Source organism: Meriones unguiculatus, chromosome 21 (genome assembly GCF_030254825.1).
Source record: "Meriones unguiculatus strain TT.TT164.6M chromosome 21, Bangor_MerUng_6.1, whole genome shotgun sequence".
NCBI classification, from domain to species: domain Eukaryota; kingdom Metazoa; phylum Chordata; class Mammalia; order Rodentia; family Muridae; genus Meriones; species Meriones unguiculatus.
The window spans coordinates 34,205,661-34,220,557 of record NC_083368.1 but is presented as its reverse complement, the minus strand read 5'-3'; the positions used below and the strand labels follow the sequence as shown (position 1 = coordinate 34,220,557).

General features: G+C 39.8%; 1 protein-coding gene across 2 annotated transcripts in view; it reads left to right on the top strand.

Moving 5' to 3' along the window:
* The window catches only part of Calcr (calcitonin receptor), a 78,417-nt gene that overhangs the window by 8,888 nt on the left and 54,632 nt on the right, over positions 1-14,897 (top strand). For both annotated transcript variants that reach the window (XM_060373860.1, XM_021660217.2), the window contains exon 3: positions 1,410-1,513. In XM_060373860.1, coding sequence (XP_060229843.1) covers positions 1,491-1,513 — 23 coding nt within the window. In that variant the 5' untranslated portion in view covers positions 1,410-1,490. The remainder of the gene's footprint in view (positions 1-1,409; positions 1,514-14,897) is intronic.

Genomic DNA, 14,897 nt, shown 5'->3' with positions numbered 1-14,897 from the left:
GGTAGAATTCTGGCAAGCATAAAGGTGTCTTGCTGAAAATATTGATATTTATGGGCATTTGGATGGAATCTCTTTTAAGTACAAGATTCAAAGAAGTTTATGATACAAAGCACAAATAATGCAAACTGCCTCAGCATCTTCTTGCCTGGGCCTACTACAAGGCCAAAAGGTCAGGACAATATTAGAACACTTTTTCATTCCTAACATCACATAGACTGCAATGATGGCATGAAGGCAAAACCCCAACGAAGCAAATGATCATAGCTCGGGGGCCAATACAGGAAAAATAAGAATTTAGTGGGTTGCTTCTTTTCCTATTGAAAATGAAAATATTTTTATTGCATCCCACGAGGAAAATATATATTCTTACAAATTAGATATGTTATCTTAGTGAATAGAAGGTCAATGGGAAACTTGCCTTTTCTTCTTAGCTGCTAAAATATTAATATGTAGGCACATTTGAGGAGTAGCAGCTTGATGTCCAATTTGGATATTATGATCTCATTGAGCTGCATTTTAATTTGTTAAAACAGCACTTCTGCCTTTAAGGTGATGCCATAGGTTTTCTTGGTAATTAATATTTTACCTTTATTAAGATCAGGAACCCAATGTTTTCATTAAGGAGGAAACCACAGAAGTATCATAGCCCCCCCCCCCCCCCCGCAGAAGGTGCTATTTCAGCAATGGCAATCCCATCCTTCTGACTCCATGCTCTTTTCATGATGCTGACAGACTCACTGGGAGCCATAAGCATTTGTAGAAATCCCCAGGCACCACCACACTCAGAGATGAGCAGGAAATGAAACACTTGAGCAAGAGTGGTTGTTCCCATCTCTTCTCCTATTATGCCCAGTATCTTCAACTCACACATGGTCACACACGTCAGATGTATACCTTTGCTTAAAAAAAGCTCCTTCGCTTGGACCTTCCCACAGTCTCTCAATCCGCCGCTCCTGATATTCTTCCAAACTCAAATCAACTGCTCACAAACCTTGCTTTCTGCTGTAGATAAGGGTAAAACTGCGCTTAACTCCCTTCAGGAAAAAAAAATATATATATAGATTGATTTTTTTCTTTGTGTAATAATTTCAAATGTTACTTCCAAAATGCTAATCTTCATACTATAGTTAAAGGAATTAAATACTCAATACCAATGTAAAACTAACCAAAAGAAGAAAGTATTATATCATTATAACTAACTTGTGAATGGTAGGTTCTCAACACTTAAGAATAATTTTGGTACTAATTGAGAACTTATAAGGAACCATGTCTACACAGTAGATGAGTTTATTAAAACATTTCAATAAAATGATAATGATAAATACATCTACCACTTACATAGAACTTACTAGGAGCCACTAATGCTTTGTGCTTTTTATTGATTTTAATGATACATTTGATATTTGTAGGACCCACCTAAGGTAAGTGTAGAGCACCTTCCACACGGGAAGAAACGGACAGAGCACAGCTGCTACACACCGGATTTGAAAATGAGTCCACGGAAATCCAGAGTGTAAGTAAATCAGAAAAAAAGAAAAGAAAAGAAAAGAAAAAAATGTACTTATTATTAAGTTGTGACAGCCAAAGGTTTTTTAAATTTTATTTTAGTGTAAAATGTCTTTCACTTTTACATTTAATGTGTCTTTTAAACAGCAGATCCATAGGTTTCCGTCTTAAAAACTGTAAAGACATAATAAAAGTTTTCCTTTTTCTAAATAATTTTCCCTGAAGCTATTGTGCTTACACCCAGGCCTATAGTATTCCACTGTGCACTGTGGTTTACCAGAAGGGGAAATTGTACTTTTCCAAGATGACAATTTCATTCATAAAAAGCAAGATCAAATGCAAACAAGTTGATTTATTATTTCAAATAACTAATTTCCAACAAAAACATTAAACACAGCTCCTAACAGGAACTCAAAAACAATCTCAAAACTATGTTTTGCTTATTTCCATGAAAACTAGTCAGAAACCCATGGTATCTGTGGTTTTAATGATGTAGAGGGGAAAATAAATGTATGGGCCCAAAATGGCAAATGAAAATACATTGAATTTTAATTTGTCTAAAAATAGCCAATTTTCCTATTCACTCAGAGATGATAAACTTTCCAAGTTCTATTTTGGAGTACGACAGCTCTTTTCCATGTTCCCTGAACAGTCTCATTTCCCTATCTGATGACTCCCTTGGCACTCTGTGTACTTGGGCAAAACAGGGGTGAGGGGCGACAGGAGTGGGGGCCATCCACTTGGAAACTCTGTGTCCTCCAGGCACACTCAGTCCTCTGCGAATGCGTCTCCTTTACTATGTCTGTTCCGTTCATCTACTCTACCTATGTTTGCATAAACTCCAGCTCTTCCACTCACTTGTCTTACACATTTCTTACGTCCTGTGGTAAGAGCCGCTTAATTTAAAGCTTTGTCTCGAGTGTTTTAGAATAGTAAAAGAAAAACCGTTGAGGCACAGCTTACTTGCTTTACGTCAAATTATTCAAACTCCTCGGGAATTAGGAAATTATTAGGGCATCATTAAGCAGTGAAGATCCCAGTAGTGCAGAAGTCACCTCTCTCTCTTACTCCATCACCGTCCGGAAACTTGTAGTTTGCAAAGCATAATCTTTAATATGGGAAAGGGTGTGGCTTCACACTTAGCCACAGTGGTGATAGGTAGACAGTGGGTGTGGAAGACAAAGGCACCACGAGGCGGGGATGGGGCACTGGACAGGCACCTGGACCTGCAAACGTTGGTGGGGGAGAGGCTGGGGTTTATTTCGTACATTAACCTATTAATTAGTTTTATTTCTCTTTCCCCTCACACTATTTCATAGCTATGTTGCAGAACAGACAATGTATACGATTTCTTGGTTCCAGAGGTGTTTTTTGCCAAACAGTACATACGTTGTGTCATTTAGATTCTACAATAGCCTGAAAGTGAGATCTCTTTCCCTCCAGTTCACAGTTATAAGGGGTGAAAAATCAGAGGAGTCAAAGGAGTTAATAAGAAGTTATAACTAAGATGCTAACTCTAATCATTAGTAATATGCCGGTGCAATCATGTTGAAGTGAGTGATAGAAGGGTTTTATGACAGTTCTTTAATTCACACAGTAGTCACGGGTGTTTTTATTATTCCCCAATAACTTCAGCAGGTGGGGAAGCTTAGAGAGGAAGGTTGAACAGCCGGAAGCAGGGGCAGATTTGAACCTAGATTAGAACGCCACACTATGAGCTGAACCACTGTCGTGCATGAGCTTACATGTTTGAACAGGTCTGCTCAGTGCAGAGTCTGTGGCTTTTCAGGGTCCCGTGTGGCTTCTGATTGAAAAGAGATGTTCTCGGATGTGGTCTACACACCCATGGCAGAGTTTCGCTGTCTGATAGCAAAGTGAGAAACTCAAACACAGCGTCAAGGGCTTCCCTGACTACTAGGGCCTTTCCCTGCAAAGCACTGCACTTGGTTCTGGGAACATAGCCTTCCTTTTGTAGAACAATAATATCCCTTTTTAATGTGATGATGGCCAGAATGGCTGATAATTACGTTTAAATATATTCATTAAAAATTTGTCAGTCCTATGCCATCTGCCTCATACTTGGGGCAAGGGGAGAAAATGGCATGAACTCATAAACTCTAAGATTCTGGCCTCAGTGGCAGAGAGGGAGCCAAAGAAGATAACAATGAAAATATTTTATAATAATAATATATTATAATAATAAAAATATTTTATCAAAAATGCATTTCACAGGTTTTTCCCAAGACTTAAGCTTTAGGCTTAAAGGGAGTGTCACTTTCTAGTTTTTAGCGACGTCTAAGAGAGGCAGAACATACCTGAAGAATAGTGTTGCCATCATGCCGACTATGCTTTCATAGACTAGGCCCCTCCATCTACCAAACACCGGCACTCCTGCTGCACACTGTAACCGCAGCCATGCCGTGGCCCCACGCTCTCCTCTGACAGGCACTAACCATTGTAGAAAGCCATGCTGCTCCAGCAGCCAGGACGCCATCTTTAGACTGCAGGAGCCTGCATTACTTGTCAGTAGCTCTTGACCTTTCTTACACACAGATTTCTGTAGGGAAGAGTTTTTCCACAGTGAAAAACTTTCACAGATTTTGCATGAGACAGAGAAAACGCCAAGCATGCTAGAAAGGATGCAAGAGTGAATTTGATTGGCATTCCCCACCCATATCTCATTGTTTTTGTTTGTCTGTCTGTCTGTATCTTCTATTGTGGTGGGTTAGAGATTTTTTTTTAAAACACGCTCATGGGAATCGTAGAAGACCATGAGATGATGCGACAAGTAAGAACTGTCATGCATGAAGAAGGTTGTAACGGAAGGGCATAGGTTTAATGAGGAAATACACTTTGAATGTGAACCAGTGGTTGCTATCTGTAGGAGAAGGCTCCTGGGATGACCAGTGCACAACGCCAGATACCTTTTCCTAAAATGCACATCCTGCGCATTTGCTTATGACTCTTGGGTTTGTGGTTGGGTTACCTGGCCAGTGACCTGACATGTCTAGGGTACAGCCTAACTCTGATTGTTAATAGAATATTAGAAAAAAGTTGCATACGCTGATTCCATAATCAAACATTTTGTTTTCACCCTAATGCTAAAGAATAAAAGGTTTCTGTCCTTTTAAAGAGAAAGCAGTATCAGTTTCAGAAAAGACCCCTGGGCCCAGATTTTTTGGTTCTGTTGCTCTCCTTGTAGAGCTCCTGTTCCCTCCACGTCTTTCTATCTCCCCCTTCTTTCATAAGATCCCCTGCACTCTGCCCAAAGTTTGGCTATGAGTCTCAGCATCTGCTTTGATACCCTGCTGGGTACAGTCTTTCAGAGGCCCTTTTAGTAGGCTCCTGTCCTGTTCCCTGTTTTCTCCCTCATCTGAGGTCTATCCCATTTGCCTTTCTGAATGAGGATTGAGCATCTTACCCTGAGTCCTCCTTCTTGCTTAGCTTCTTTAGGTGTACAGATTTTAGCATATCTATCCTATATTATATGTCTAATAGCCACCTTAAAGGTAGTATATACCATGGGTGTCTTTCTGCTTCTGGGATACCTCACACAGGATGATCTTAGAAAACTTTAGAATTATGTAAAGTGTAAATTGAAATATCTCTGTCATCTACATTCAGCATTTTTGTTGTTGTTCAATGCTTGTAGGCACTATGTATGCAACATAAATTTCTAACTGAAATAAATTTCTAATTTCAACTTGCCTTTCACTTAGGAATAATCATGGGTATTGCTCCAATTAAGCATATACATACCTAACTTGGTCTGTTTAGCAGCTGTACAGTATTTTATTGTTGAACAATAAAGTATCAACATATTTTAATGATTTTATTGTTGCTACTGTTATATTTTTAGAGTATTTATTGTAGCGTTATTTCTTACATACGGTCTGTAACATATGATCTGTAACAGTTATTATGTAACATTAATTTGTTACATTAAACATTTGTTACAATAAACATTCTAATACATTAAAAAAAGAGAAAGCAGAAGTATGCCATATAGTTCAGTCCTCAGAAGAAATAGATGAGGAAGGAAACTAATTCCTTTTCCTTTCTTCCACGAGCCTTGTTTTTCTCTTGTCCCGAGTTCATAAGACTTGAGGAACTTAAATAGCAGCTTCTAATATGCTCAGAGACAAGTTTATATGGAATACACTCTGTTTTGTGAGAATTAGTATCTTGAATGTACACTTATTAATTATGTTTCATATCTTCGTGTGGTTTGAGGTGCAAAACTGCAGCAGAGAAATTGCCACATGATATGTCAACCACCAAATAGGGATAAGAGCAAGACTGAGTCTCCAAAGACTCAACATTATACAAAAGAAAGTCACCAGCATGAAGTGTGAGCAAGCCAATGGGAGATGAGTCTGAAATTATCAGTTGTTATACTAATTTATGAAAATGGCTTTAAAATATTTATGCTAAAAGATAAAAATATTTCTCCACAGATTAACTTTTTTCCATTAAAAGTAGTGAGTAGAGTGAGAAAATGCTTTTTCAAGTGCCTGAGTGCTTTGCCAGCACCTCCCCATCACCACTAAAAGTGAAGTAGAAGAGCCTTTATGGCAGCTGTCTGTGTAACTACAGGTCTGTTGCAGGTAGTGGAAATCATCTGGATCAGATAATAGTCTTGATTTTTAACATAAATCTTGTTTACTGAACCATAAAAGGGTGAAAACCTTAGTATATACCCCCCCAAAAAATGTAGAAGACATTTCCTGATAGAGAATCTATAAACAACATAATTGACCCACCTTTGCAGGAAGGAAACAGGGAGGAGCTGGCTTCTGCCTCAGCAGATGGGGTTGGAATAGAGAAGTTTGTCTCATCAGTACTCAATTAAGAAAGTTGACCCTAGGACATTATTCATTTTGGAGTCTTCGTGAAAGATTCTATGGAAACTTGCCTAACTTTCACCAATTTTTAAAGTTACAATTAGTTACCAGTCTTGGCAAGGTTTTTTTTTTTCCTAAATGCTATTTTTTTTATTCTTATGACATGGAGGCAAGATTTTTAATACACATGTGTTGTTTTGTCATCCCAAATAATCTTAACCTACTCCTGTCTTCATTGCACGAAAGCAAAGTTTCTAAAACTTAAGTCCAGTCTGGAAGAGAATCTCCTAAGAGTGTGTCACATCTCAGGACACAGGCCCCATTCCCAGAATGTCTGATGTGGGCTAGGGTGAGCTGATAATCACAGTTTTAGTAGCTGGTACATTGCCAATGCTTCAGAAACACTCTTGGTCAAGCTGTGGCAGTCACAAATAACCCCCAGGTGTTTTTTGACCTCCGTTTGTCCTTGCCTTCCAATCGTTTCAGAGGGTTCAGGCTGGTTACTATGCCCACTGCTCCCTGGCTTCTCCAGGCCCAGTATTTCTGCACAATGAGAAGGTCAGCAAAACACGGATACAACATGGTTGCTCCTAAGAAAAGCCTGCCCAGAGTGGATTGCTTTGCCATAAGCCAGGCTTTAGTATCCCATTTCCTTCGAGGATGTCCATTATTTATTTTCAATATTTATAAATTCACATCAGGTAAAACAGGTGAATTAAGGAGAAATTGTTGTTTTCCTTATACTCAACTGTTGATCAATAAAATTAAAAGCCATATTTAAAAGACTATGAGGTACAATAAGAAACACAAAACAAAATTCTCACAGTCTGCATCTTTCCTGAGTTTTGGGAGGAAAATTAAGCTGTTTACTTTAAATGGGCATTCACCTAGATCATGAAGATGAAAATTTCAAGGAACAATTATATTTTCTATCTAAAAGAAATGGCAGCATAAATGATGTCCTTTTAAAGAACGAAAGCAAATAAGCACTTCCAAGCCAGTGTGTAAGAAAATAACTGCCTCTGAAACTGATGACGATGATGGAAAACTTACATGAAAGGAGAGAATTTCTTCATCTCTTACTAGCATTAGTGGTAGAGCCGTAGTTACACCAGTTCCTGTGCCTTTTGCTTGGTTTATTCTCTTTGAGATCAGATTAACAATTAAAACGTTTGAAGCGATGGCAGAACAGTCCAGATCTAAAATAATCTAAGACTTCAGTTTGTTTATTCGAGTTAGCCAGTGTTTTAGGCAGTGTGGTATGGTGGTGAAAGAAACATGGCCACAAATCCCCGAGTACAGGAAAGCTTCGGATGGGCAGGAAGCGAAGTGATGGACTCACTATGGAAATAAATACTAATTAAGATAAAATGTTTGAAAGTGAGGGTATTGTTTTATGAAGGGCCAACATGCCATGAAGCTGAGGCGACAATGCCAGTGGTGCCGATGCAGAAAGGAAGTTCCTAAAGCTCATTGTCTACTTAACTAAATTGTAAATTTTTGTCCCCGTCTTTTGATGCCACCTATACACAAAGAGAGGACTTTTAAGTGTCTGGTAGCAGACACTGAGCAGCACTAGAAAATCCTTCAAAAAGGAGGAAACGGGTTTACATGCACTGGCCAGGAAAGAGGTCCATCACATACTGGGGAAAAAAAATCTCAGGAGACTATATCTAAGTGGATAAATTGATCCTATTTACAGTATTACACATTGTATACACAGAAAGTACAAGAAAGGTTCAGGTTGTTAATTGGTTTTACTTCCGAGTTTTATTTAAGAACTGGTGTCGGTCTGCTCACTCTATTAAGATTCGGAAGCACAAAGTAAAGGTTCTCTTTAACTTACATTTAAAATGTGGATTTTTAAAAATTTTTTTGTTGAAAGAATTAAAAAGCATTTAGTAAAATATTTTTAAAATGAAATTTGGTTAGAAAGTGATGACCATGAGACTGGGGCTCAGGAGGCAAAGAACATCTTTCCTGTCTCTCAGCTGTGACATCCGCACCCTGAAGCTCCAGGTCCACTTGCATACTGACAGCAAAGCTCTGAGAGTAAACTCCCTTTCCCATTTTTATCATCCATGCATCCTTTGCTATTTGAAAGCAGTCTTGCCCTAGGGAATCAAATTCAAACACCCACGTGTAGTTAACTTACAGCAAACTAGTGGATTCAGAAAGCCTTCTGTGCCATGCCCATCCCTCCTCTCTGTAGGTTTCCTCTCCATTAAAGGTAAATTTTATCCTTTCCACATGCTTGAAAATGACCATAGTGGAAATGGGCAATTTTAATTACAGTTAAAGTTGAGCAAAAGTATGATAGAACGCACCTATGTACCAGGCAGCCCAAAACAGGTTCTCTTGACATCAAATTCTCATTTTCGAAGACCCATTTTCTTAAATTTATTTATTGTTTTATTAATTACAGTTTATTCACTTTGTAGTCCAGCTGTAGCCCCATCCCTAGTCCCCTCCTGATCTCACCTTCCCTCCCTCATCTCCTCCCATGCCCCTCCCCAAGTCCACTGATAGGGAAGGACCTCCTCCCCTTCCATCTGCTCCTAGTCTATCAGTTCTCATCAGGACTGGCTGCATTGTCTTCCTCTGTGGCCTGGTAAGGCTACACCCCCCTCAAGGGGAGGTGATCAAAGAGCAGGCCACTGAGTTCATGTCAGACCCATTTTTAAAGATATGATTTTTCGAATACATTTTAGTGTGCTGTTTCTGCCTGTCTTAATAAACTTGATAAGCACGGCGCTGTGCTTAATCAATGCTGCCTGGATATTGTTAACTTACCTACATCAATAAACAGTTTACAAAATTTGACATTCAATATTTTCCCTTTGACAATTGTTTAAAAGGGATTGCAGACAACGTAGAGGCAGGCATCATTCAAACTGTTGCTTTGAATTCCGTAAGTGACTTTTCCACATGTAAAAAGTTTATTCTGTGGTACCAGCCCGATTCCGTCCCCACTACTCAAAGTGATGCCAGGAGTGTGAGCCCTGTCCATTTCTCCTCATGGTCAGGTTAAGGATGATGAGTTAGCCTTCCACTGGCTTCCCCTACATTCTCCCAGAGGCCTGAGCTAACTTGGCCTGCTCTGGTTTGCTGCAAAGAACATGATGATCCCCATCTGACCACCTACCATTTCTCTGCGGGATTTCCCATCCCCATGTAGACTTCTGACAAAGGCACGATGGTTCTGCTTCATCTGCCCACAGAGAAATCCTATCACCCCTCAAGTCATAGGGAGATGGAACCCTGAGGCCTCCTCCCCACACACACCGCCACAGCCAGCATCACCCGGCTGCTTGGAGTAGTAATTAATTATAGGAACTCTGATGTCAGAGATTCTAAGGTCACATTCCACCCTTTTTACTGACAACACAGCCTAGTGCAAAGCAGTTTAACCTCTTGCGCCTCAGTTTCCCTCTCATTCAGTGGGACTGACTCTCCAGATTATTGTGTCACTGCAAGAAGTCTCTGAGTTAGATGACAGGTGCAGAGCAAATGGTCAAACATTCCTAACAGTATGTACCATGTACAAATGGCCTGCACACACATGTGTTTTTATAATTTTGCACTTGTCTTATTCCTGAAGAGGGAACTTCCATTTGGAATAGTGCTAGCCTTAAACGTGGGACAATATTGCTGGTCTTAAAATTTCTCGCCAACCAGCTACTGATGCATTTCATGTCCTTAGGACCCTGCTATCCCCACATCACTTCCTTGGGTTTAAGATTCTGTGTTGTCAACTAAAAGTGGACTGTGACATAAGAGAGTCACCATCAATCACAAGTCACTTGTGCCTTTTAAGTTCCACCTCATTTGCCCTCTTCCCATCTAGATTCTCCTTCTATTAGAAAGACTTGTAAATCTAGGGTGCTTCTAAATTGCAAAATCCAACATGAACAGGTCTCCTAGAAAGTGTTGTGAACTTCTGCCAGTTTTTAAGAAGTGTGAGTTCAGGATAAATGGATTGTTGAGTAGACGGAGTTTCAAATAAAAAGCATATTTCTAATAAGAATGTAATTTGTACACACCGACTTTCATGATGGCTTATTACAATGTACATCTTCTCATATACCAAAACCAACATGAAACATTGAAGCAAACACTCATGGGAATTCATGAGACCCTCGCGAAAAATCCACAATACGCAGAAAATAAATCACAATGCAAAGGTTTATCGTTTGACCCCTGGCAAGTTTCAAAGTTGACATTAAGGTCCATATTTTTGAACAAGCTAATATAACAAAAGCAGAAGTGGTCAGCTCATTTTCTTGTAACTTTCTGTGCTACAGCTCTGTTTTGAGTAGGACGCTGATACCATATCTAGGCACAGTGAGAATAAGTTCCACCTTAGAAGATTGGCCGTGGCCACGTTAGTGTGGAGTGGTAGGCTCTGCCTGCACAGCTGTCATCCCCACTTGGTCTTAGATCACAAGTGTGTCTCCTTGCACCATCTTATATGATGTATGTTTTGTTGAGAGGGGAATATGCTAACCCTGAGGGAAATCTCACTCCATATTTCTTTACCATTACATTAATCTTCTTCCAAAGTTTAGGGAAAATAAATGTCCACAAGAGTAATTTTTTTTTTCTTTCTACACCCTGGATTTGTAAACCTAGCACCATAAAATGTTCAAGTTCAAGGAGATCTTGCTGGCTGTCTTAATCAAACCTCCACCTGCTCAAGAATCCATTTCATTGCATCCATTTCCTCCTCTGAACCTTCAGGCCCTTCCCTTATTGAACAACTTTCTCACAAAATCTACCCTATGGCTCACACCCATGGCCCATCAGAAACCAACCTACACTCTTTTCCACAGGATAGCAATGACCATCTTGTCAATGATAGGATCCACTGTGAATGAAATTTGATAAGAAGGAAGATACCAATTTCAACCTCTTAGTTTTGTGAAAGGACATTTTTTTAAAACTTTCTCCTTCTAAAATAATTCTGTGTATGTTAAAAGGAGGGGAAAAAAAAGTCAAGGTTCTCGGCTTCATTAGGTAGATAGAAAGCACTTTTTTGTCTCCTCCTTTCTGAAGAAACAAATGTTTTGTTCATGTTATCCAGTGGTTCTACCCAGGAGTTGTCAGACATTTACTAACTGAACATGGCCTATTAGGCCCAACTGAGCAAAAGAAATTCCACTTTTCTTGTACCAGAGAAATAACACATAGGAGATTTCCATTCGTATAAGTTCTGTAAAACAAACTGTGCTCTAAGCCAGGGAGGAAGACTGAAATATAGCAGATGAGCTCACAAAGGTGTCTCTCACCCTTGGTTAACTTTAAAGCATGTGTATGTGCACACCAGTGGAGTTTCTGTGCCAATCATAACCTCTACTGACTACCTGCTAGGTTTGAGGACTCGAGAAGGTTGTCTTCTTATCTTATTTAATTTCACGGCCATTTTCTAAGTTAGGCAACAGTCACCATGTAGACGGAATTAACACTTTGGGAGGCAAATTAACACTGGCCAGACACTTACCTTAACTAGGTCTGGCAGAAGTCAGGTCTATGTGCAATTATTTTTTTTTTGGTATTAAATTTGGTGGCCTTTTTATTAGTAGTAATAAATATTTACTTTCCCACTGACATTTGAAATTTTTTCTCATTTGTGTTATCTGTGGGCATACAAAGTGTATAACTTTATATTTCCATCTAGGAGATATAAAAAATCCCCCTGCCCATGATGATTCTAAGAGGTGTGTTTTCCCAAAAGGTCAGGTGACAGTAGCTAAGATATCCCTACAACCTTTTGACAAAATCCACCTTGTGTTAGCCACAGCGCCCCTAAAGAAGCCTGCTTTTGTGGCCGTGGAATCAATCGAAAGCAGCCAACACAGAAAAACCTCATGCAGGCAATTGTGTTCTTGGTGTTTGAACATTTAAGTATTGATTCTGAATGTGTGATTCCCACTAGCGCGCGCGCACGCGCGCGCACATACACACACACACACACACACACACACACACACACACACACACACACATACAAGGGCCTTCAATAGTAAAAGGGACATAACTTATTAGCAAGGGCATAACTTGTTAGCAATTTTGTCCAGAGAGTTTTGACTGCATAGTTCAAAGTTCATTTCAGCTGAAGCCTTGTGGGTATGATGGACATCCCCACACCACGAATGTGTTTCTAAGGAGCTGACAGCTGTCCAGCAGGTGGCACAATCTTAACACTCAGTGTCTTTCATGTTCTGAGAAGTACACTCCTATGCTTGGCTGAAAGTCTCAGGATGGAATTGCTTTATATCTCAAGTGTTTAAATATATGCTCAGGGTATTCCCTCTATTCCTGAAAATATTTTTTTAGGATCAAATAATTTGGAATTCATCTATCATCTTTGGGGTTTCTACGTTAATTTGAGGTCCACGTATACCTTCTTGGCTTCGAGGATTTATACTATGTGTTTCTATTATTTTTTTTTTCTTGCTCAGATATAAGAGAAAGCAGATAAAAATTGAAAAGGACTCTCTAAATGTGAGAGAATTTTTAATAAAGTTGGAAACTTGCAGGGCCAACATTAGGGCTGCAGAATTGGTGTTCACCGGTGCCACTGGCATCTCCCTGCCTCTGAAATACAGTCATAGCTAGACAGTCGACACGGGACCAGATCCACCAGTCACTCAGACAATTCAGACTAAAGTTACAGGACACTGCAGCTATTTGAGCATGCCGCGTCTACACGTCGCCATCTTTCCTGTGCGTGTGTGGCTGCGTGCAGGGATGTCTGCGTGAGCATGCGCGTGTTCAATCCTAGTGGAAATGCTTGTCTCTAACAGAGTTCTAAAAGTGTTCTATCAACGTTGATTATGTTGACAGCTTTGTCTGCTAATTTATTTGCGAAAGAAAAAATAGCATCTTATAGTAGCAAAGTATAAATAACAATCAAATATTGTACACTGAGGAAAAAAAAATCTCACCTTACATTTTGGCATGTGATGTAGAAGCCAACTATCCTTGGCTTCTGCAGCCAGGTGGGCTGGGTGGATTCTGAGATCAGACTCTTAGTTCTCATTTTGATTTTTTCCCTGACCATAATCTCACCCTAAAATTGTTTTCCTAGGACAATTTCTATAAAAAAAAATAATAATAACCTTCCTCTTAGCCTAAGAGTAAGTAGAACTTATGTCAACTAGGGCCTTCTTCTGAAACTGGATATTTTAAGCAGTTTACAAACTAAGGATGCTCAAGAAACCCAATACCCTCCCCTCTCTCTTATTCTATTTCCCTATTGGGAAGAGGGCACAGTATTAATAACCATGAGACTCATTTGAAAAGTGAGTTACTTTTCAAATCAGAAAAGAAAAAGATGTTCTACGTCACAGCATCATACTTGATATGAAGGGAAATGAACCAGACGTGTATTTTGGTAGGGTGTGTTTCCATTTTCTGTGCTTTAGTGGATGAGGAAAAAAATAAAAATAAAAACTGTGTTATGGGGTTTCCGAAAGAAACCCACAGAGTGTAGTGAGAAAGATTTTGTGTTTCCACTCCAACCCTCAACCTTGTCAGACACAGACTGAGAGGTAATACAAGGTCAGTCTCAGAACTGAGCAAAACTCCAGTGTAACTTCAGGAAGTAGACTGTTATTTTTGTTTAGATTTTTTTTTAAGTTAAAAACGCTGTGTCAGAAAATCCAGCCAAAATAATTGGTGATAAAAGCAAAGAAATTCTAGACTCAGAAGTTCCATGAGGTCATCTCTCCCCCTTTTGCCAACAGAGGGTCTTTTTAAAACATGTTCTCAAGCTCCTTGCCAGCGTAAGCATCAGCTGCCCCAACAATGGGGCATCCGTCATTTCACTGGCAAACACCATCCAAGTTCAGCAGGCGGATGGTCTCTGACCTGAATTTCTTAATAAATATAATCACAGCACTAGGCTATACCACATTTAATTTCTATTAAATTTATTGACTTACCAAATTTACTCTGTTGGATCTTCTGCATCTGGTTTGACATTGTCTAGTTTCAATTCTTTTAATAAACACCATTTAAATCTTTACCACCTAAATCTTAATTTGACAAAACCAGTCCTCCCCAGTGAGCGGGGAGCTGGAAATTCTCCCAAAACGTAGGAACCACATACATGAAGGTCATGTTTTACTAAAGAACCACATAGGATCTCTTGAGTCCTGATAATATATATATATCAACAGGAACGGCCTATGCACGGGGTCTCCGGGTTACAAAGTATACCAACAATTCCCTGCGTGTTTTGTTTTTCCATTCTACCAACTTAACACACAGCATATCCAGCTGTGCCTACTGCGGCATCATAAAAAAAACAAACAAACGTGCAGGCGGCCTTGCTCTGCCGCGTGTTCTCTGCCTTCTTGTCGTCTGGGAAGTGTGGGACAGAAAACATGAGCTCATATTCAGCCTGGGAAAGCTGCAGCGGCCCTCTTCCTCTCGCTCCGCATGAAATGAGCCCTGAGCAGCGTGAAATCCCCAACCGCAGGTGTGGAGACGCGCTGTGACATAAATATCTCTGCTGCTTAGCAGTTGGAGGACGGCTGTGGG